General features: G+C 32.6%; 3 protein-coding genes across 9 annotated transcripts; 2 read left to right on the top strand and 1 right to left on the bottom strand.

Annotated features, from left to right (window-relative positions):
* The first annotated feature begins 660 nt into the window (after positions 1 to 660).
* Positions 661 to 5,732, top strand: LOC106663725 (acylamino-acid-releasing enzyme-like). Of its 3 annotated transcripts, none has more exons than XM_014388798.1 (13): positions 661 to 952; positions 1,700 to 1,917; positions 1,979 to 2,148; positions 2,206 to 2,330; positions 2,396 to 2,660; positions 2,725 to 2,867; positions 2,934 to 3,102; positions 3,164 to 3,412; positions 3,476 to 3,607; positions 3,710 to 3,933; positions 4,119 to 4,198; positions 5,255 to 5,464; positions 5,537 to 5,732. In XM_014388798.1, exons 2-13 carry the CDS (start codon positions 1,700 to 1,702, stop codon positions 5,646 to 5,648), a joined length of 2,097 nt encoding a protein of 698 aa, XP_014244284.1. In that variant the 5' UTR covers positions 661 to 952; the 3' UTR covers positions 5,649 to 5,732. The 3 variants fall into 3 exon arrangements, with proteins under 3 accessions (XP_014244284.1, XP_014244285.1, XP_014244286.1); XM_014388799.1 differs by lacking the exon at positions 4,119 to 4,198 and adding an exon at positions 3,996 to 4,072; XM_014388800.1 differs by lacking the exons at positions 4,119 to 4,198; positions 5,537 to 5,732.
* A 3,173-nt stretch (positions 5,733 to 8,905) lies between these two features.
* LOC106663557 lies at positions 8,906 to 16,531 on the bottom strand. Its single transcript, XM_024227896.1, has 13 exons — positions 16,476 to 16,531; positions 16,339 to 16,398; positions 14,525 to 14,663; positions 14,368 to 14,457; positions 12,536 to 12,596; positions 11,922 to 12,026; positions 10,869 to 11,820; positions 10,496 to 10,632; positions 10,340 to 10,423; positions 10,229 to 10,263; positions 9,906 to 9,936; positions 9,735 to 9,814; positions 8,906 to 9,598 (listed from the first exon to the last, which is right to left on the bottom strand). The coding sequence occupies exons 2-13, from the start codon at positions 16,359 to 16,361 to the stop codon at positions 9,482 to 9,484; spliced, it is 1,854 nt and encodes a 617-aa protein (XP_024083664.1). The 5' UTR covers positions 16,362 to 16,398; positions 16,476 to 16,531; the 3' UTR covers positions 8,906 to 9,481.
* Positions 13,714 to 23,454, top strand: LOC106663666 (mediator of RNA polymerase II transcription subunit 9). Of its 5 annotated transcripts, none has more exons than XM_024227900.1 (4): positions 13,714 to 13,798; positions 19,174 to 19,437; positions 19,505 to 19,613; positions 22,318 to 22,816. In XM_024227900.1, the coding sequence occupies exons 2-4, from the start codon at positions 19,325 to 19,327 to the stop codon at positions 22,456 to 22,458; spliced, it is 363 nt and encodes a 120-aa protein (XP_024083668.1). In that variant the 5' UTR covers positions 13,714 to 13,798; positions 19,174 to 19,324; the 3' UTR covers positions 22,459 to 22,816. The 5 variants fall into 5 exon arrangements, with proteins under 5 accessions (XP_024083668.1, XP_024083669.1, XP_024083665.1 ...); XM_024227901.1 differs by lacking the exon at positions 13,714 to 13,798 and having other exon boundaries at positions 19,116 to 19,189; positions 19,288 to 19,437; XM_024227897.1 differs by lacking the exons at positions 13,714 to 13,798; positions 19,174 to 19,437 and having other exon boundaries at positions 22,318 to 23,454.
* The last annotated feature ends 927 nt before the right edge of the window (positions 23,455 to 24,381 follow it).

Genomic DNA, 24,381 nt, shown 5'->3' with positions numbered 1-24,381 from the left:
TCTCGACTTCACACGTCACGTGACACGTCAACGGTGAAACCAAATTCTACACGTCAATTCGTAAAATATATTTCCATATACAGGGTGTTCTGCTACTCGTGTTACAAACTTTGCCCGTACAAAAAGGAACCTAAAAGTCCTAATGGTCCTAATCTCCGTAGTTTCGGAATTATTTCACTTTTTCTGATTTTTTAAAATTTCACGACCTTTCTTCAAATAAATAATGATAACTCCAAAACTAAAAGGTTTTGGACAAATCCATTGATACCATTGAAAACTACATTAAATTTCCAATAAAATGTGATCAATACTAAACTTGTAAAGTTCGTGAAATAAGCGTTTTGATAGCGAGAACTTTGAAAAAGAATTTTTTTTTCAAAGTTGAAAAACTTACTATGGTGATTCTAAACTACTATTTCCAAACCTAGAGACCAGCAAATTTCAGAAAATGTACTCCATTTAATATCCTTTTTAGTGGTGCAATTGCTTTTTTAATTACTTTTTTCAAAGATGAAGAAATTGATGAAGGAAAAGAAAAACCCGTGGTTGACGGATTGATAAGGTGGAAAGATAAATAATAAAAAAACTTAAGGAAATTTTGAATTTAGGCCTTAGTACGGTTGTTCTGGGAATACGCTTAACTTCTTTCATCTTCCGACAATGCTATGTAGAATCCCGGGCCTGACACGCCACGGTCACTTCACTGCGTTGTATAAATCGACCCTAAAGCATCATCATCATCGGGATCTTTCATAAATATCGATAGAATTATTGCTTTGAAAAATAAAATTTAAGGACTAAAAAAAATTAATGGATATCGATAGTTGACTTGAATGATAGGTAATAAGAAGTACAGAACCTACTTGGTCTTTATCTCTCAGCTCGGGTGTGTTGTTAAAAACGAACTAAAAAACCATTTCTCTGCAAACTTTTTTACAATTTCAACTTCGAGGTGAGTTGTTTTAAATGTATTAAAAAAACGCAATTTATTTTTAAAACGATGGTGATTAATCAAAACATTACTGATGAAATGCATTATTCGACTTAACGTAAAAGTGGCAATGATTACATTAAAATTTAATAATTTCGTCTGCTGTTTTTTTTTTAACTTTTCATTTTTTTTTAAGTAGACTGCAAACCTAGATTTATGCTTTTTTTGTTGTTACATGAGGGATCTCATTACATCCCCCAATTATTGGGTTAAAAACAACTTATTTAAAATATGTTTCTAAAACAAAGCAATATTATTAATTGCTTAAGTGAGTGTCGTGGAATGCTCGATGTGTTTTCCTGCGTAGACTGGCTTGACTCACCGTTTATCGGTTTTTATTTTCCATACACTATAGTGGTGACATACCTTTGCAATTTATGTGTTAGAAAAAACAACTATATAAAAAAAGCCATGATTTCATGTAGATTTTAATTTTGTTATATACGAAACAATTTTTTGTTTAATTATATATTTTTTAATGCACTTGGTTTTCTTACGGACTTTTTTTAACTAACTGTAAAGATTAGTAAAACAATTAATATTATCTATTTGGTTTATGCTGATAAGGAATACCTTGGCATTTTTTTTCTCTCCTAGGGTCTCACCTAAATTATTGCCCATTCACCGTTTTAAGCTTTGCAAAGACAGAGTTCGGACACTTTATAAAGTGAAATTATTCATTCGATTAGACTTCGTTTTGCTTTTCAGATGGATAAGGTCATTAATGTATTCAAAGAAGTCATCAAAAACTCGGTTCCTGTATCAGGAAAGATTTTGAAATCGCCAGAGTCTGCATTGTTAGTGTGTTCAAAGTGGAGCCAGAGAAATGTTGAGAGGAAAATGTCTGTCTCTTCCGAACTGCTCCAAATCGTCGATATGGATACGTCCAATGTCACTTCTCTATCGTCAGTCGACATCACTTCAGAGTCAGTTTTCAGCCTTTAATTTGTAATTGACATTTAATTTTTTATTAGAATCGTCTTTTAGGTTAATTACCAAATATTCACCTTCGGGGAAGTACAGAGGATTGTTTCGTGATATACCCGCATCCGGAAAATATCCGAAAAAACAGCATTTGGAACTTTGGTACAAAAATCGAATGTATAGAAATTGTGATGTGTCAATTTTTGATTTGCATGGAGATGTTTATAATGACAGTAAGAATATTTTTACCAGGTAACGATAATTTAATAACGCTCGACCGATTGTATTAGGTGAGTTTGCGTGTTTCGAGTGGTCTCCTTGTGAGAAAAAAATTTTATACGTGGCAGAAAAGAAGAAACCAAAGGCCGAGCCATTTTTACCCTTGCCTGCTAAGAAAAATGATGACGTCCTTTATGTAGACAATATTTATCTATTTGGCTATGCTTCTAAACTTGATTAATTTGATTTTGTTGAATTTAGGGTTCTGAATATTTATTTACTGAGGAATGGGGTGAAGCCTTGGTCGGAAAATCCTCACCTGTTCTGGCTATTTATGATGTAGAAACAAACACAGTAAGTTTATTAAACGGCGCTCCACCCGATCTGTCTCTTGGCCAGGGAGTATGGGCGCCGGATGGCGGAGTTGTCTGTGTTGCCTGGAATACCTTGCCACGTCGTCTGGGACTTGTATACTGTACAAACCGACTCTCTTGGATTTGCCACATATCCCCAGATGGAAAATTCAGTAAGAACATTTTATTTTGTCTTGTTATATTTTTTCGTGGAAAATATGACCTTTGGTCCCTTAGCTAAACTGAGCTCAGACGGTTTGGCTGTCAGGAGTCCAAAATTCTCGCCAAATGGAGAATCATTAGTATGGCTTGAAAGGAAAGCTGGTGGACCTCATCATGCCTGCCATAGCCTGATGAAATTCGATTGGGTTAATAAAAAGGTATTCCAGAAGGCTGTTCAGAAAATATACAGAATAATCGCTAATATTCATTCACTTTTGTTTTAGACCAAAACAGTCATCGACATTGTAGATGAGTACAGTGAAACAAAAAATGGATCAAAGTTTTATGGTCTTTACAATCTAAGCCTTGGAAATTGTTGGCTTTCTGATAACAAAACAATAGTTGTTTCTACGCCACAGATGTCCAGCGTGCGGACATTTTCTGTAGACACAGGTCATACAACAGATTAATTTTGTTACAACTATTTTATAACAACTCGTAGCTTTTGAAACAGATAGTCATGAATTGGTTGATTTGACTGGCTCTGTGGATGAAGAAAGTTACAGCCTTGGAGTGTTGGATGTCAGCAATGACATACTGCTTTGCTATAAATCGTGCATCGCAGAAACTCCCTATTTGGTAGTCGGTAGGTATCGGCAAGACGAAGAGGTCACTTGGATACCGTTGACAACTCCTGAAACTATTTGTAAAGATTTCACGTTTAATGTGTTAAAGCTGGAATCTGACGATTCCAGTAATGTCAGTAAGTGCCCGTAATATGACGATTCATATTTCCTTGGAATTTATTTATTTATTTTTTTTAAAGAAAATTTTTCTGCAATTTATTATGGGCCAAAGAATAAAAAAGATACGCCTCTTCTTGTATGCCCACATGGTGGACCTCATTCAGCATATACTAATTCTTATAGCATGATTGTTAATTTTTTTGCTCAACTAGGTTTGTAGATTTATTCAAAACTTTAATATTTAATAAATATATTATCATACAATAAATTTATATGACCTTTTTAAATTAATTATTATTATTTTTTTTTTTAAGGATTTGCTTCATTGTTAGTCAACTATCGTGGTTCAATAGGTGCAGGACAAAATTCAGTTAACTTCGTTCTCGGCAAAGTTGGAAACTCTGACGTCAATGATGTGCACCAAGCCGTGCAAAGCGTGCTTAAACAGTATTCTCAGGAGCTTAACCAAGACAAAGTAGTCCTATTTGGTGGTTCTCATGGTGGTTTCATTGTTCTTCACCTGGCAGGGCAGTATCCGGTGAGAAAGGAATGCCCTTTAACATAATATAATGCTTTAAATCTCTACTTACTGTTTTCCAGAAAAATTATTCTTGTGTTGTTGCCTTAAATCCAGTGTCAGACTTGTCTAAGCCTTTTGGGTCTGATATTCCCGACTGGTAAGTCTTGCTAAGCACTCTTTTGAAGATGTTCTTTTTTTTACAGTCATTTTACAAAGGGGTATCAGCTAGGAACCCAGTTGTTGACATTGAAGCATTGTTTTCTTTATCAGATATACCAGATTGGTAAGTCGCTAGTTCAAGTATTAAGGAAATTAGGTCAATAAAAAATTTAAATATTGCTTTTTTCTCAATCGAACATTATAATATTAATTATTACATTAATATTATTCTTTACCAACAGTGATAGTTTAATAATAAAAAATTAAACTCTCTGCTAGATAATTATATGCAGCAATAATTTAAAATTTATGTAATTAATTAACTGTTCCCACTTGACGTTTGATTCTTCCGTGTGTCAAATCTTTTGAGTAGAACTCAAGAATGTTGAATTGTCTGCCTCAAAAATCACTCTAGAATCGAATGTCCCAGGCCAGACCATGTTTATCTTAACTAACATATGTAGACTTCTGGCATCACTAGGTCACTCCCAAGGGTTTACTTTTTTATTCCCACCAACCCTAAACTAGACCGCATTCGACTTGAGATTGTCTCTTTCAAGCGGCCGCCTCAAAATTACTACGCAAAAACAACTGTCTTCCTGACAGCCCTCAGTTTAAAATTGGAATTACCCCTGCTGTCATCTTCAGATTTACTCTCTGTAATCTTGAGATTAGTCCGTAGGCTAGACTTTTGTAGGTCAGGCCATTCTTAGCTTAAACTTTTTGTTCTGATTCACTCGTGTCAACGTATGTTGACTTGGCTGCATTTGCATTGGGTCCTAACCGCCACCAGATAATTCCTTCGAATTGACTGTGGCACCTACTTTATGCTATCCATCAGAATAAGGATTGTGTACTCCTGAAGTCCTGATCGTTGTCCCCATTTTGATTCAAGTTACAATTTCACTCGTAAGGATTGAGTATCGACTATCCAGACTGCTCCCCTTTCCAGAAAAGCCAACACATCTGATTGGGTTTCCATTAATTTACCCTTTAGACTTAATTGAAAATTACAATTTGGTTTAACTGGTCTGAGGGAAAGTGTCAAATTGCAGGATTTTAGTTTGTTCTGGATTTCTGTTATTAAAAACTTGTACCAAGCAAAAAACTTAGATTTTTCTTATTTTGTGTTATATTTTTGAACACAGCCTTATGTTATTAACCGATTATACATTTTCAGGGCTTTAACAGAAGGAGGGTTCAGCTACAGCCCACTTACCGAAATGACAGGCGAGGTCTTTGAATCACTTAGGAAGATGTCACCATTGTACTACATAGACAAGGTAGAGAGCCCGATACTGTTGCTAATGGGGAAGAAGGACTTGAGGGTTCACCCGACTCAGGCTCATACATTCTTCCAGAGTTTAAAAGCCAGAGGTGTCAAAACAAAGTAAGATCTTGTCTAAACAAAATTTATTTTTATTTTTAATACTGTAATGCTTGTTTTAAATATTTTCAATAGGATGCTTTGCTACGATGATAATCACAGCCTGAGCCAGACGCCCCACGAAGTCGATTTTTGTATCAACTCAGCCCTCTGGTATCTCGATATTATCGATCATAATATTGATTAGGGTGTGTTTAGTAGATTAATTTTGTGAACTTGAAACAGTAATGTTACTTATAAATAAAAAGAAAACTGATTTATCTCAATTTTATACTTTTGTAAGTAATTCTTATCATACAGGAGACTTAAATGTCCAACTACCAATTGGGGACACACTATTTTTATTTATTTATTTTTTAAGAGATAAAATGTGTGGCTGAATCACATTTAATAGTATAAACCAAAAATGTATAAGTAGACCAGGTGTGCGCTTCCAGCTGTATCACTGATGAGGCACTACAAGGGGGTTCCTCTATATTCTGGGGGGTTTCTAATGGGAGGTGGTAACTGTAAAATTTTTTCTTATGTTTTCTTGTTCTTTTAATAATAATTTGACAAACTGAAAACTACGAGGTTAGAAAGTTAAGAACGTGGGAGATAAAATATGAGAAAGCCAGTGTCAAAGATTGACAGAAAAACCCCAAAAACTGAAGAATTTTCTGTTTAAAGTGTAGAGAGCCAGTGATAACACCTGAATGTTTGCCAGGGCCCATAAATAATACATACTATATACAGAGTGAAGTGGAGATGATTCTGCTGTTTGGATACGTGGAGTGAAATTTGCACCAGGCTGAATCATTCTTTAACATGTTTGTTTCGGTGTCGTTCTTGGCACAACATACTAAACCATTTCCCATATTTGAACGTCCTTCCAGAATGACGACCATACAACCTTCTTCTAGAAAACTGTTTTTCAAAGCTTGTTGTACGGTGTTGGTGGTATTTTTAGAATCAAATTGGTGTCACAGGCCTTTGATATCACTTTATTAATCTTTACTATGAAAACGTTTTTAAATTTGACCTGTTGGAATTCTTTTGCATATTTCAAGTGTGTCTTTTCAAATCATTGCTGTTACAAATGTTTTAATGAGTGACAACCAGAGCGTCCTGTTAATTGATATTATTTAAGGATACAAGTAATTTACTATTAATTAAAATTACAAATAAATAAATTAGTAATTTGGTTGCAGAATTTGGAAAAATATTCATATGAAAAATTGTAAGGAAAAGGTTTTTGTGAATAATCTGAGATTTTTTTGTTAACATGAAAAAAGGCCAGGGGCAACGGTGGGAATTGAACCCCCGACTGCGGGGTCCAGATGTCTGGTTAACAAACAAGTTAACCACTCAGTTACCAGTCCTCTCTGGGACGGTTGCTCCAAATTAAAATCCATTTGCATTTGAAATTCTTGCAAGAAACCTTTTAAGAAATGTACATTAATGCAAATTTGGCAATTTGAAATACTTACGTTCCTCTCAGTATTCTGTTATCCTGGAAAGTTAGATCAAAATATTTTGAATCATGAGAAACTGTACAAAAAATAAAAATTTACAAGTCTTGGGGTTTTTAACAAAAACACCCCAATAGAAAAAAAAGGGAGGAAAATTTTATAACACATTAATGTACTAGTAGAAAATATTGGGTTGTCCGGAAAATAATGCAGGATTTTGGTATTAAACAAAAAAAAAAGAAACTAGTTACTTTAAAGCAATGTTCTTTAATCAAAATAATTTCCCATACTCTCAATACATTTCTCCCAACGTGTTGGTANAATGAGTAATCCTGTAAACGTAAACAGAATATTTTATATAGATTTTTTTTAATGAAAACTTAAAATCCTGCATTATTTTCCGGACAACCCAATAGTAAAAAAGCTGTCCAACTTGTGTTTCCACTACTCTGTAAGGAGTCTGTTTGAATCTGACGAATAAGTTTGTTATATACATGTATACAAAAGAACAGGACCAGCTCTTATTTATTCCTGAGCTGTCTGACAGTCAACATGCAAAAGTAACTAGGAAACTGCAAGTCGCTTAGTATAAATGTCTTAGGCTTTGCATTAACTCCTTGATCTAATGAAAAATGCACCATAAATTTTAAGAAAGCTTGTGCCAATAGTCCTAGTTTTATGATTGCTAGTATTGGAATCATTGTTCCTAAAACGGGAAGACATAAATCCCTATGATAGGGGGGGGGGTGCTCTTTCCAGCCAGACTGAAAAAATTGGTGCTTTCCTGTCAAATTAAGTTTGTACCAATCAATTGAGATGAAGACTGAAAGTCCAGTGCATACTGGACAGTGGACACTTCCTTCCCAGTTTGGGGTTTTTCAAATTTTTTATCCCCTCATTAAATAGTTTATACTGAAGTTATTTATTTATCTGTTTATATGAATAGAGATTATTTATTTAAACTGTGACCACAAAATTTTTAAAAATGTTACAATATTATGCAAATATGTAGTTATCTAAGTGAAAATAAATATAAAACCAAAATTTGTTTTTAGATTGAATGAGCATTTAATTATACAAAAATATATATTTGGCTTAGATGTTAGCATATTCTTAATAATTTGTAATCACAAAAATCTTTAATATTAAAATATATATATTTTTCAATATTTATTCAGAAATCGTGAGATGCAGTCTGGTGTGATGTAGGTTTTAGAAAAACATTTTCTTTATCGTACCAACGTTTCGATCTTTATTGAGATCATCTTCAAGGTCTGGGATTTACAAACATTGTTTTTAACAAATACATTTAGGATGTGGAAAAAAGTAAATTTATACAATGCAAAATTTATTTTTTATATTCAATCAAAGTTTTTCTACTCACTCAGTGTTTGTCTTCTGTGTTATTGTGCCATTCGTGTCGTGTCGAGAGTGCCAGTGAGATTTTGCTATTTTGTGTTTATATACATTGGATTTTGAAGGGGTGGGGAAGGAAGTCGGTATAGAAAAGACATTTTTGTACAAGGCGTTGGCTTCTTTGAGGTGAAAAGAGCCGACAAAGGAAAAAAATGTGTTGGTAATGGTTCGGCCAGATTATCCTTTCAGGATTATATAGAAAGGGATAAATAGGAAAAGGAAAGCTAAATTGTTGGACAATTAGACTTTGTCTATTAAATATATTTTGCATTGTATAAATTCACCTTTTTCCACATCCTAAAATTTGTTAAATGTAAACAATGTTTGTAAATCCCAGGCCCTGAAGATGATGTCAATAAAGATCAAAACGTTGGCACGATAAAGAAAATGTTTTTCTAAAATTATTCAGAAATCGTGAGATGCGGTCTGGTGTTTTTCTAAAACCTACATCACACCAGACCGCATCTCACAATTTCTGAATAATTATCGATTAACGGTCACTAATCACCACACATTTTTCAATATGTTACAATCTTTTATCTTTTTGTCCTAATCTATCTTAAAAAGTAAATCTTAATTGATAACAACTGATTTATTCCATGTAAATGTTTTATACATAGTAGGGTTTACATTAAATAAATTTAAAAAACAACAGTATTATTTTCTTTGATCATTAATTATAAATAAAATTATATTTACATTATTTTATAATAATCAAATATTGCAACAGGGAATTCAAGCACAGCTCCACATATTTTACTGAAGAGAATCAGTATTTGCAATCCTCTCCTGCACAATAAATACATAATTGTTTTAACTATAAGCAAAATATAGCTTAAATTTATATAATTTACTAATGAATGTGGGGATTTTGAACCACTGATCTTATTCTGCCTATTCCTACTGTTATTATATATCAGATGCATTTCACAATTTCAGAGATTAGTTTTTGTTATATTATCATATGTGTCCTATTTATAGGGCTGTAACTTCTATATTTTTCAGTAATATAAAAGGAAATAAACAGATAAACTAGTGATGAAAACAGAGCAAGAGTATCTCTTGCTGGGAAGGTCGTTGATTAAGCTACATTTACTTGAAGAAGAAGGGGAAAAAAAACTTACTGTAACCTTTTAAATTCAGCTAAAAATGATCATTCTTGATTTCTATCAAATATTTTACTTATAAACATTGTTGGGGGAGTTAATTCTTTGTTAAAAGATGTATTCAGCTTTTCAACAGATCGCAGAAGGGCACTTGGTGTTACTGCCTGTGAAAGTAGAAAACAAATCGAGCGTTAATTACTAGAAATTTTTAAATTTGGTACATATCAAAATTAATTGTTACTTGACAAGTATGGACAAAAAACTTATCGGATAACTGAGCATAAATTTCTAGAAGCTTACTCTATTACACATGAAGCTATCGTTTTCCATGACTTGCTCAAATATAGAATTTGTAATTTTTTTGGCCTTCATTCCCATGTCTTGATGAACAAATAAAATAAAGACAGATTTTATTAGTAATTACAATAAACCTTACTTTCACCATATAAAACAATTCAACACAAAAATTACCTTCGTTTTTTCTCTCGTTTTTAGAAGTTTCCTATAGAAACATATTTATTATAATTAAACTTTTATAAAGATGTTCTTTCAGGATAAAAAAAAGGATTTTTAACTTGATCATCTCTTAGCATACAAATTTTGAAATCTTGAGTGGATGGTCTGCATGTTTTCTTGAGCATTTGTTCTTTTTTATAGAAACTTTTCATATAATGACTAAGAAGCTGACCCATCCAAAAATAATACCAGGATAATACCATAGGATCATCATCAGAGGCGATCAAGTATTCATCACAATATTTCACATTCATGAAGTAAAAAGTGTTTATAATTACCTTCATAACAGGAGTTTGTTCTTTGCTTTTTGGATCTAGAAAAATAAGTGAATATTAATAAAAATAAAAGGTTATTCTATTACGGTTTAAATAAAATTTTCTATATTGTACCCAATGATTTCCAGAATGTTAACAATTTCTTCCACTGGCTGGGGAAGCCGTTACCACACAATTGTTTCACTTCAGGAGGAAGTTCTGCTTTCAAATTAAAAAATAAAATTAGAATAACATCAACAGCACAAAAACTTAAAATTGCTGAATGCTGACCGTTTTTATAATCGTTAAGCTCTCCAATTAAACAATAAGTCATTTTGCTTGCTTTTACAATTGAATTCCCATCAACCTTCTTTACAGATTCAATTGCACCTGTTATAAAGCTTTTCTCCAAAAGCTTTAAGTTGTCTCTGAAAACAAATTCAGCAATAGCTAAACATCAAAATAATAAAAGTAAAGTAAAGAAAGAGTAAGAGTTTATTATGATAAAAAGTGATTCATAAGATTAATACATGCAATAGCCAGTTCTTATTGAACTCATATTCAACATCATATTGAACTAATGACCTTTTTTGCATGCTTTACCTATTAAGATTTGACTGAATTAAAATAAAATAAATTAAAAATTTAAAAAACGACAACTTACATAGAGTATTTATTTCCCATTAGTCTTAGACAATTGTTAACCAACAGAATTGTCCAATTTTTCAACAGGAAATTAGCAATAGGGGAAGTTGATTTTTTGTTTGCCAGATCACTGGATGGATCTTTACTTAATCTCTTTCCTTTTTTAACATCTGACACTTTACTTTTCTGTGATTTCTTTGTTGGGTAAGGACTTGGGGTTTCAAACCCAGAAGAATCTGCTCTCGTTTTTGAATTATCTTTGTTCAACTTTTTTGCTTCTATCGATTTACTTTTCTGTGATTTCTTACTTGGGTAAGGACTTGGGGTTTCAAACCCAGAAGAATCTGCTCTCGTTTTTGAATTATCTTTGTTCAACTTTTTTGCTTCTATCAATTTACTTTTCTGTGATTTCTTTGTTGGGTAAGGACTTGGGGTTTCAAACCCAGAAGAATCTGCTCTCGTTTTTGAATTATCTTTGTTCAACCTTTTTGCTTCTATCAATTTACTTTTCTGTGATTTCTTTGTTGGGTAAGGACTTGGGGTTTCAAACCCAGAAGAATCTGCTCTCGTGTTTGAATGAGTTTTGTTCACACTCTCTTCTTCTATCAATTTTCTTTTCTTCGGTTGATTACTTCGAAAAGGACTTGGGGTTTCAAATCCAGAAGATTCTGTTCTTGTTTTTGAATCATTTTTGCTCGCTCTCTTTACACTCTTTGTTTCTTCCAATTTACGCTTCTGTGATTTTTTGGTTGGAAAGCAGTTGGACAAGTCAAATTCTGAAAATTGATCTGTCTTTTTTTCTTGATTTACTTTCCTTTCTCGAGCTGCATCAGTTTGTTTACAGTTTGCAGTCTTAACAGATTGTTTGTTTTTTAATACTGGCAATGGCTTAAGAAAAGTACCTTCTGATCTTGTCAATTGATTGCAATTTGATTTTTGAACCTCAGCAGAACCATACTGGATTGTTTGATCTGTAATATTGTAAACATAAAAAATGTTATTGTTGTTTATTATTTTGTTTTGTTTTCAATTACTTCATTGATTATTCTCATTAGAAAAGGTACATACAAACCTCCAGGGTGTGTGAAAGCACTGCATCTTGTCAAAGAACTCTGGATGACTGGAGAAGCAGGTTTCTTAAATTGTGGCTCAGCAATTTCATTACTGGGAAGAAAATCTGAAACCAAAGCAATTACCAATAGTTCATATATATATTTAAAATTGTCACAGTTTTTTAAATATGCATTTATTTCACTGTTGAGGGAAAACAGTGGGCTTGTGAAAACTACATTAACACTGATGGTATGAACATTGACCAAAATATCAAAAAATTCAATAGTTTGAAGTAAATCTGAACTGTATTATTTATTATTTATATTGGGTTGTCCGGAAAATAATGCAGGATTTTAAGTTTTCATTAAAAAAAATCTATATAAAATATTCTGTTTACGTTTACAGGATTACTCATTTGTNTGGGAAATTATTTTGATTAAAGAACATTGCTTTAAAGTAACTAGTTTCTTTTTTTTTGTTTAATACCAAAATCCTGCATTATTTTCCGGACAACCCAATATATTATGCAATACAGTGCTATGTATAAATAAAATCTTATCTCTAACATAACTTCATGCACTTGAAAGATATTTTTTACTTCTTTTATCACAAATATGAAGAAATGTCATTTACTTTGTACAAACTGAGGAAATTGGAAGACCGAAGCTGAATATGATGATGAGTTGTGGTAATCCTGAAACAAAATCTTCAATCAGACTATATTTAAATATTATAGTTTAAATTTAGCTTCATTTTCCCTGATGATTCTGGTCTGCTTATTCTTGTTAATTATGTCTGGCAGGTGTGCTGCAGCATTTTGCCATATTCAACAGTTGGTCTGTGAGCTTTCTTGTGAGTTTGTCCAATTTATATGCACTTTAGAGACTAAAAAACATGTTAATTTTGAAATGTAGATTTACCCCGATGTTTCATAAAGAATTTAAATGGTCATTTAGAGAAGGGATCTTTGTGAAGTAACAAAACAAAACAAGGAGCAGTAAAAACCTCAACATGTGCACACATGTGCAATAAAAAATTTAAACTGTGAAAAACGTGCATGTAGCACCTAAAACTTGCAATAATCCTATTTTTGTTTAATTTACAATAATAATATCTGTAAACTTCATCTAACCTTGTTTAAACAGAGTAAACAAGAAAAGCGTGTTTTTGCTTAAAAAATAAATATAAACAATTAATTAAGGTTTTTAGTTGAGATGAAAAAAAGTTAATGGCACGAGCGGGATTCGAACCCACGATCTTCGGCTAGATACGCCGCTGTTCTACCACTTGAGCTATCATGACCTCGATCCACTCAGACATCAACTTCCTATCTCAACCCCACCTTATGAGTTTTCCCTCCTTTTTCTCCTTGATGAGATAGGAAGTTGATGTCCGAGTGGATTGAGGTCACGATAGCTCAAGTGGTAGAGCAGCGGCGTATCTCGCCGAAGATTGTGGGTTCGAATCCCGCTCGTGCCATTAACTTTTTTTCATCTCAACTAAAAACCTTAATTAATTGTAATGTATTAATTGGTCAAGCGGACCACGAAATTAGTGAATTTAATAAATATAAAATTGCTCCACAATGCACAAAAATTTATGGACATAATGAATAAATACTGTTTAAGCTCTCTTCAATAGTTTCAAGGGCTTCAATTTGTGAATTTTTTTTTATTACCATTTTTACAACTGTAATTTTTTGTTACAAGGCAAATGAGATAAGACATAGTGACAATCTAGCATGTTACACATGATAGGAGATAACCCAACAGTGACACTGCCTCACATTGAGCCAGTCAATCTTTCAAGAGATCTCTCGGCCACAACTGCTTCAAAAAATATGAGGGATTTCCAGGAATGTTGGAGATAAGTAAGCTGTTGGACAAGTGGATTGGGGTGAGGGGCTAAATTTTTGTGGAAATTTTTGTAATGGGATTTAATAATGTCAATTGCAAATGTGATTTGGAGGTCATTGCGGATTGTTAGATTTTTTAAGGTACAGTTTAATATTTTTGATTGGATCAATTAGTTTTGTAGGAAATGTTTTTTTTGTCTCAGGAGGGTCTTGTTGACTGCTAGTAAGCTGTAAGTTAGATATATGATCAAGCAATCTAAGGAGTAATTTGTAGTGTCGGTTAGTTTCCTGCCTTTTTGGTCATGTATGGGGATTCCACGTTAGTCTTTTTCCAATGTATAGCCCCAGGTGTGTGAATTTAAAATGAGATTTCTGGATTTCAATGTTATAAAATTAAGACTCAATTTAGTCTAATTTATTTATTTACTGTGTAAAATAGTGCTCTATTTGAATTCCGTCCCTCACTGCATGAAACCAGGATATGCTACACAGTTCACATAACATATTTTTCCCAAAATAAAAAACTGATCAAATTTGCAATGTATGCAATTTTCATCCTCAGATTTTTATGAGGTACAAAATATATAAGATAAAATAATCCGTCACTTACATTAATCTTTGTTGTTGTGTTTTGGTATCTTTTCTCCATATATCTTTCAAGTTCTTTGGTAATTTCACAACATAGAACAGCAAATGCTGTCTGAAAAGTAGGGAAAAAAAATGTATAAATAAAAACCGAATTTTTGAGTGATGACAAGTATACTTACTGGCCCCATGACTTTTTGTAATTTATCCAACTTGACCAAATTCTGTTCCTGCATCTGTGTAATCGAATTTTCGCATATTTGCTTGCTAATTTTTGGTTGCCTGGGTTTGGCCTCAGTTGTCTCTCGCATTACGGTAGGACTATAAACAAAAACAATTCAATACAACCCTTCTTACATCAGTACATACAATTATCATTAAATATTATGTAAATTATACAAAATTAAATAAACTTAGTTTATTTTTTATTTTTAGCTAGTTTAATTATCTATAATGTAATGTATGTGGTTGCGATTTTCCCAGGAGTTTTTCCAGTCTTTATTTGTAGCAGATGAGGTTTGTTAAAATGACATCCTTGATTAAAACTGAAAAATGTTAAATACTCAGAATTAATCAAAGATCTTATTTTAACAAATCTCACCATACTAAATAAACGTTTAAAAAAATTGAGCAAACCTGTTCTTATTTATTTTATAACTACATACAAAATACAACAAGCAAAAATGATGGTATTTACAAGGATATAAACACACAATACTGTATGCCTGGCATGATTGATTTGAATGGTCACCATCCAGTGAAAGTGATTGTAATTGGCCATTATGGCATGAAGTCAACAGCAGACCCAAGAGTTGCTGAAGTTTCACAATCAAACAGTCGTGCAACCACTTGCATAAATCTTTTATTTATTTATTTGCATGGGTAAATATACACAGTTACAACTTTTCTATAAAAGTTTAATCTATACATAAGTAATAATTAATAATTGAAGCATACATAATAATATATATATAACAATAATTAAAAATATGAACATATTCAACATAACACAAATAAAATATTTTGTTATAATCCACACGCGTATAAAAATATAATAGAAATGAGAATGAATGATAAAAATTTAATCAAATAACAGAAATATATAAACAAATATAAAGGAAATGAGAAGAAAGAAAAATTTAATTAAACAACAGAAATATATAAAAACTATAAAGGAAGTGACTAGGAACGATAAAAATTTAATGAAAACAACAGATATATATATAAACAAATCAAACACAATTACCATGATTTAAAAAAAAAGTCTCAATCGATTTAAGGAAATATAAAAAGTATTACAATGTAAAGGAAGTTTATTACTATTTTTTCCAAGAGTCGAGAAATCAATCTAAATTTTAATTTGATTTTGAAAATATTTTTTGTCCAGTGTTACACATGGTAATTTATCAAATCGATTGATTGGAGGTGCAATGCAAGTTAAATGTCAGGTTGTTAGAGTAGGTGATTCCAAGGTCTTTCTGGTAGTCTGCCAGTTCAATTGGATGTCTTGCAAGGCAAAATTTTGTGAATTTCTGCATTTTATATGTAAGGTTTGCCAATTTGTTTTAGTCTTGTGTATGGATTCCATGTAGGTGTTTTGTCCAAGTAAAGTCCGAGATATTGTATACTATTTGCCGGAGGAATCGGAGTGCCATATGAGTAGACAGGTGGGAGAGTTTTGCGATTGAGAGTGAAAACTATATATTTTGATTTTTAATTATTTATCTTGATTCTCCACTGTTGAAGGCAGGATTCAAGCATATGAAAATGGGATTGGAAGTTGCAGATAGAAGTAACAGGTAGAGTCAATGTTTGTAGAGAGATTGGTGTATGTGAATGTTAAGGTGCTGGAATGGAGAGTGATAAAGGAGTAAAGCAAGACAGCAAACACGCTTCCCTGAGGGACACTGACTAAAATAGTAGAGGAACTTGGAAGTTCAGTTTGTTAGGAAGGGTTTAATGATAAGGTAGTATGTAATGGAAGTATGTCCTTTACCTTCTAAAATAGACCCTCCTCATGCTGTATGCAACCAAAGGCCTGGGGTATATATGGGAACTACACGAGGACAGTATAACATTTAAAGTAAACTGCTCACAAATGAATAGGGATATTACCAATTTTGTAATATTTACTTTTCTGTAGCATTAGTAGTTGGAAGTTGGTATCTGAATGGATCAAAGTCACGATAGCTCAAGTGGTTAGAGCAGCAGTGTATTGAGCAGGTTGTGGGTTCAAACCGCTCGTGACGCTAACTTTTTCATTTGAACCAAAATGTCACATAAAAAGATTAATTAATTGAAATACGTAAATTGATCAATCAGACCACTAAATATAATGGACTAATTAGTACCTTGCTTAAGTATTCTTTATTTTTATTACAAATGTATATATTGATATACATACACTTAACATACACAATAGTTTTTTTATATAATAAACTGCTCAAAACTAAATTTGGTTATTGCCAATTTTGTAGTATTTAATTTCCCTAGCATTTTTATTTTCAATTTATTATAAATTGCCTTAAAATTTATTAGAAATTATTGTTTTTTACTTAAGAAAAGTTTAATTAAGGGGTTTTGAAAAAATAACAAAATAAGGTTTTAATTCCATAATTTTGTTTATTGGTCACAATAATTTTTTTTAAAACAATTAATGCCGCGTATAATGTTCTCTGTTAACTAAAACCTCTGTGCACCTGTTAGGCCTTCCGTCAATAAGGTTGTCACTAATTTCATAAGGAATTTCACTCCATATATGTTGCAGCGCTGCACTCAGTTGTTGCAGGTTGGATGGTGATTGAAAAACCTTCTCTGCAACACGTCCCACATGTGCTCAATGGGACTGAGGTCTGGAGACAATGGGGGAAGGTTCAGATGGGAAATTACCAGGTTTTTCAAAACATTGATGAACAACTTTGCCTCTATGAGGTCTGGCATTGTCATCCAGAAATAGAAAATCCCTACCAATGAGATCCCAGATTTGAGGGATCTTTTCCTCCATTTCTTGGACATAGCAAACTGCAGTGAGGTTGCCTTCAACAAATGGAGTCGTACATTCTCCAGTGTAAATCCCAAACTAGTCCATTACGCCGCCTCCTCCAAATTGCAGCATTGTACTCACTCCCTATTCTTGGTAGACTCTTCGGCACCTGCTATACAGATATAAACGCGACTAATCAGTAAACATAACAGCATTCTCTTCTACACGTTCATGCTACACCATATTCTCCTGAGTTGCTGATGGCGGGCTGTTGCTGCAGGTCGTCTCAAAGGGGCATATAATGACCAACTCCCACAAACGAATCATTTGTATTGATAAAGGCCTTGCCCAAACATCTTTTACTTCATTTAGGATTTGGCAGGCACTTCTGAAAGGGTTCCGTCTTGCAGCAATGACAATATTTCTGTCCTCCCTTAGCACTGTAGTGTGCTGAGATCCACTACCAGGCTTTTTTTGGGCACTTCTAGTCTCTCGGAATCGGGCTTAAATCCGGGAGATGACGCACCTAAAAACGCCAACAGCCTCTGCGTTATCCACTTGCTGGTGGCATCGATGACTCATTCTCATAATAATACTGGGAACTTCTTGTTCAAGATGATGTCTTTCCATGGTAGAAGAGAATACAATTGGATTAAGATGGAGAAAAGACGAGAAAAGTGTTTGTTTACAAAATAGTAATCTTCATATTCACTATTCTTAAGTAAATCCGTTATTAAAAGAGAAGATTAACATTTGTTTGCATTTTCTATTTTGTTTTATCTAACTAGCAATTAATTAAAATTAATAGAGTAAGAAATAAATTACAAATATCCCTTTTCATTTTTGAGCAGTTTATTAATGATTATGAAGACCAAGGTCATCAATACTAAGTGAAGCTTTTTTGAAATATTAAAACATTAGATCTCAAAAGGCGATTACTTAAAGATACTTCTGTGTAGATTATGTCATGCGGACAGACGTATTTATCACTCACTACAATAATATAAAGTATTGTTTAAAAAAGCTCTTAGAAAGGTGTTTGTTTACTGAATAGTAATCTTCATGTTTACTTCTTAAGTAAATCCGTTATTAAAAGAGAAGATTAACATTTGTTTGCATTTTCTATTTTAAACTTAGACGATCCAAGTCAAAGGAAATTGCCCAAATATCAATTTACAGCATATATTTATCGAAATTATTGTCCTCAGTTTTTCATAATAAACATACGTACATAAATCAGTAAAATTATGTGATAACTCACCAAACAAAATAGTTCATGTTGTATTTAAAAATTCTTACAATTTACAAATTACAAATAAACTTGTTAAATCAAACAAAAACTTTAACAACAAACTAATTTAGAAGTCAGAATGTTCACCTTTGCTTTGCCATAAGCATTAAATAACGGTTTTGCTGTTATAAATTATAACCCCGGGAAAATCATGGGATCGTACTGATCATGATCTATCGATGTATATCGATTCTACTGGTATGACTATTTATTCATACTAACTATAATGTACATAAATAATTGAAAAGTATGTTTTTTTACAAAAACGAAAACTATATGTCTAAAAATACAATACGATTTTAAATATGGTTTAGGTTTTTTACAAATCTACTAAATTTATATTAAGGTTAGATTATTTATTTTTCTTACAAATTAAGTCATTTTTAAATATTTTTTATAATAAAATAAGGTAAAAAAAATAGAAGTGTTAATTTTTTTATATTGTTACGATTATATGCGAATGTATAACAATGTTTGGTTTATTAAACCAAACATTGTTATACATTCGGTTAACCTGATACCTGGTGCTGATACTGATAGTCTTTCTCTTTCCTCAGTGATTGGATGTAAAAAGTGAGTAAGGCTGGACCTACAGGAATTAGGAATAGTCAGTAGTCTGTAATATATAGACATTGGACTGTGCCGTATATCATTTTTGCCCGTAATATCAGGCCGTAGTACTTAATAGATCGGGTATGGGCATTGGCGATGGAAATTTCGACTGAGAACCAAGAACAGCCGGCCGCAGAAGGTTCATCTCACATATCTGTTGACGATGTTGACGTTGACTTTCTGCCAATAATCTACGATATTATTAGAGGGTGAGTACGGTTGCTTTCTAGGTCGATTTGGTTTTCAACGTTGTGACTTTTTTTCCTCTTTGACCAGGCTCGAACGGGACCCCTTGGATTCGATACAGAAGACCAGCGGTGCACCTCCGGACATCAGCCAGAAAGTTATCGACCTCCACAAGAAAATCGAAAAAGCTAAAGAACAGGTAGATCTGGCCAAATCCTGCTATCTCTTTGTCCTTAAGGTTTATTTAGTCAAAATGGAAATTTCATTGATTCATGAAATTTAAAGGCATTTGGACTATTTTAAATTACATATAGTGTTCACATTTTCATTTTTTATTTTATTTTTAAATTTAAATTATTTTCAAAACAAGTATCACAAGAAATATATCAGCTTCCTTTAAAAAAAAGTGCTTTTGTATCAATGCAGAGCTTTCGACGATATATTGCATCTACAATACATAACATTAGTTTTTTTAGTAGAAGTTTTTTACATTTCAATTTAGTATAGACGTTTTTTCCTTTTTCGTACCTTGTTTTTAAATTTAAATACTACTTCTATGTTATCATTCATTTCGTAAATTGTGTGAAGCTGTAACGGAATCTTTATATCTGAAATGAAATTATTAGAGTTAGTGGGTTAGTAAATACGCTACCCAGCGGGACACACAAATATTACAAAAGAAAGTATTGTAGACAATTTGAAAGTGAGAGTCTGTAAGATATGATTTTAGTATGAGGTAATGCATATAGAAAGTTAAAAATTAAAATTAGATTAATTATTTGGAGATTGTGAGATGCAGTCTGGTATGACGTAGGTTTAGAAAAACATTTTCTTTGTCATGCCAACGTTTCGATCTTTATTGATATCTTTAGGGCTCAGTGTTTGTTTTCTGCGTAATTGTGTCGTTAGTAGAGTGCCTCTCAATACGGCACACAAGAATGACACAATTACGCAGAAAACAAACACTTGTTGCATACGTATAAATGTATGTATATATTTTTTTGCTCTACATATTTCAAAGGATCAGGATGAGACATTGGATGAAAAACAGAAAAACAAGTTCGTGGCATTTTCTTCCTCTGACTCCTTTCACATTTTACTACCTACATGCAAATCGAACCATTCAGAACAGAAAAATGCACTAACTCAGGGGGTTAAAAAAGCCAGGCTAAAATAACCAGGATAACTAGACCAAAATGATCTTAAATGACTGAGTTGACACTTTTAACTCAATACGATGGTGATACGAACTCGTGGCCGGTTTCCTAATATTATTGGATTTACATATATTATTAGATCTGGCAATTGTTGCAATTTGCACAGTTTCTGTATCAAATCCTCTACTACAATTGCCCAGCACATAGTTAGGCAGCTGGCCACTCATTTCCCATATTCAGACATCCAGGATTGTGCAGTTAGAATCTCAGAAGTGTGAAACAGTCGTATCAGTCTTCTGTAAAATATATATACAGGGTGGCCCCGATCAATTCAGCCACACTTCCAGATCTTATAGGAAATTGAACGCTGAGTAAAAAAGATCCTATGAACCTGTGTCTGCAAACGCTTCAGTTCCAAGCTACAGGCAAAAAACCATGAAAACCACGTTTTTTGACCTTATTTATGAAATTGTTAGTAAACCATTAAATTGTTAGTAGCCTTGACCGTTAAACAGCTCGAAACAACATCTGCAAAGGATTAATTTCTGTGTCGAACGAGTTTAAATCAGCCTGATCGGCCGAAAATTTCATTATTGGCGATTTTTCGAAGTTAGGAGGTGTGAAGGGGTACGCAAAATTCACCATTTCTGACATTTTTATTGAAAATTCACAACTTAAATTCTCCGTTACAAACCTCGTTTGTTGGTGATCGAATTCTCCGTCACATTAGACCAACCCCAGTCCGATTCGAATTTTGGCTAATTTACTGCTTTTCACCCAAATCGAATGTTACTGTTTCCTAATGTGACGGAGAATTTTTTGATAGGCTTCGAAAAATGAAATTTTCGGCCAATCAGGCTGGTTTTAATCTCATTCGACGCAGAAATTAATCCTCTGCAGATGTTGTTTCGAGCTGTTTAACGGTCAAGGCTAACGGTTTACTAACAATTTCACGAATAAGGTCAAAAGATCTGGTTTTTCATGGTTTTTTGCCTGTAGCTCGGAACTGAAGGGTTTGCAGACACAGGACCTTTTTTACTCAGCATTCAATTTCCTAAAAGATCTGGAAGTGTGGCTGAATCGATTGGGGCCACCTTGTGTATATACATATATATNATATACATTTTTTTTTTGGAAAAGGGAATTCGTCTAACTTTTTGGTAGCTCTATTTATTTATATATAACAGGCACTTTTGTAAATTTCAAATGACATGATCTTGTTTTGTTTGCATCTTAAAATATAATTTGCTCAAACAAAAATATGTTTTTCGATGGACCAATATTTTTGTCTGTACAGATGAGATTTGTTTCTATTTATAAACATATGACATATGTCCTTGATTATTTATACTTTGAAGTTTTCTTGTCCACACAAAGTTAATAAAGATTGTTTTCCAAATTGAAAAGGCTAGGTGATTACTTTTTAATCTTTTAAGCCAGGTAGAGTGTATCATTAACCTTAGTATTTTGTTCGTAAAAGCTCATTAGCAATAGTTGCTTGATCGTCTCTGATTAGGCTCATCTGCCTGTTATTGCGGTTTTGTCTTACTTAAAGTAAATTACAAAAAGCATAAGCGTACTTACTGACCTCAGAGTAACCAGTTTGAAACAAAACCAGCAAGCTAGTCAAGCATGAGCATGATCAAGCTACAGGTTTATCACCTTGTTGACTACACCATAACAAAAATTTATGTATAATAAATGCATCTTTGTTGTTAAATATATCATTGTTTGTTAAATTTTCAGATTAAACTTCTACCAGGTGTGGAATATAGCAAAGAGCAGCAGTTGGACAAGCTAGAAGCTCTTAGGAAGCAGCTCAGACTTAAAAGGGAACTACTTTTGAAATACAGAACTATGTGTTCCTTTGACATCCCGAAGATTTAATTAAAATGTTAAGATTCTTGTTCAGACTGTTAATGAATGAAAGGCTGATAGAAAAGCTATCAGAATCGTACCCGATCCGCCGTGCTGCAAAGTGGGTCGTATACATAGTTCAAAAGTCGAAGGCGATACAAGAGGAAAAAGGTGGAAAGCTTTCGGACGGTAGTTTCAAAGGCCTCACACAAAAAATATCAAGTGCTTTGAAGGACGTGAGAAACAATTTAGAAAAACATTCCAAAAAATGAGTTGTATAAGATAATATTAGTCCTTAGAATAAAAAAAAAATCAAAATGAAAAACTATTCAGTGGTTTTTATAGAAAATTCAGATTATCAACGATTTGATAAGGATAAAAATTTCAATTTGAAAAATGTCGTGTCTACATATTTTACTCAATTCAAAGAACTCCCTAAAAGAATCTACATTTCTTTCATCCCACCCGTATTCAGTGAGAATTCTAAGAAAGTTTATGTGGATTTGGTTGGGCCTTTATTGGCTTTATTAATTTTGGGATTTCTCTTGAACCTGGGCCACTCGTACAAACATCCTTTGGCCTTAGCCGATACTCCACCTTTTCTGAGTCTTGTCCTCTATGCGACCTTTTTGCCCTCGTTTTGTTTTATTTTAGTCAAATTAGGAAAATCTAACCTCAATCCCATGGAAATAATCTCCATTTTGGGTTACGGCCTTTATGCTCATATATTTACCATAATGACTTGTTATCTCGTAGATTCGGAGTCTAGCAACTACTTATTTTTCCTGTCGATGATATTCTTCGGCGGGCTGAGCGGTTTCAGAATTGTAGTGATTCTCTTGTTGACAATACCGAAACCTGGAGCAAGACTTGTTGCATGTAGTTTGGTTACAATTTTCCATTTGCTTTTTCTTATATTTATTCACTTTGTCTACATGCATAAAACATTCAAATATGGCACAGGAATAAAAGAGCATGGATAATTATTTAAGCTGATTGTAAATTAAATGATAATATGTACATTTTTCTATTTTTTTTATTTCTCCATTTTGGTTTATCAAAGCCTGGCTGAAGTGAGACGACAGTTGAAAATTTATTGCTGAAACAACATGATTAATTAGAAAAGGTAAATATACAGATTACAAAAAAATCATAACATTCTTCTTCTTTCTCAGTAATAAAAAATAAATTTATTGCAAAAACAACTAGTTTGACAAAGACAAAATCAAATTATTACACAATTTAAACAACAAAAAGAAAGAAACACATTAAAAATTATGGTTTATGAGAACAAATAGAACAATTTACAAGCACTGTAAAAGTGTAAATTAAAAAGTCTTCAAAGTATATTTTGTCAATTATATCAAAAATATCACAATTTACTAGTACTGTAAAAAGTGAATTAAACAATCTTCAGGGTATATTTTATCAAATAGATAAATAATTTTGTTCTTCTTTAGTACTTATAAATCTCTATATAAAATTTGATAATTTTTTTTCATTCTTACAATAAAAAAAATACTCTAAACAAAACGGAGTAAGATATCTTCGCAACTTAAAAAAAAGGCCTAGACTCCTACGGGTAAGTAGTTCCTGGTTGTAAAGCTGAATTAATTTTTGCAGTTATGATTTAAAACCATGTATATTAAGTTGATCATTCATTTGTTTTATCTGAAAAAAGGTATAAATTGTAAAGTAATGAAGTTTAACAATAATTTAAAAAAATTTGGCAAATTCAAAATTATAGAAGCATTAACAGAAAAAATAAACTTGGAAAGGCACAAAGTATCCAAGTACTTGCTACTACAAGTTAATAAGCGTAAAAAGCCATCTTTCATACTATTGTCAAAGGTGAAAAGTTACAAGAGGTTGTTGCTCTCTGATGTGCACTATTATTATGCACGAATGACCGTATCAAAGAAAAATTGACTTGTTCTGTACTACCTTTTTTAA

Source organism: Cimex lectularius, unplaced genomic scaffold (genome assembly GCF_000648675.2).
Source record: "Cimex lectularius strain Harlan isolate CLEC.00 unplaced genomic scaffold, Clec_2.1 scaffold135, whole genome shotgun sequence".
NCBI lineage: Eukaryota > Metazoa > Arthropoda > Insecta > Hemiptera > Cimicidae > Cimex > Cimex lectularius.
This window is presented reverse-complemented; position numbering and strand designations above follow the sequence as displayed.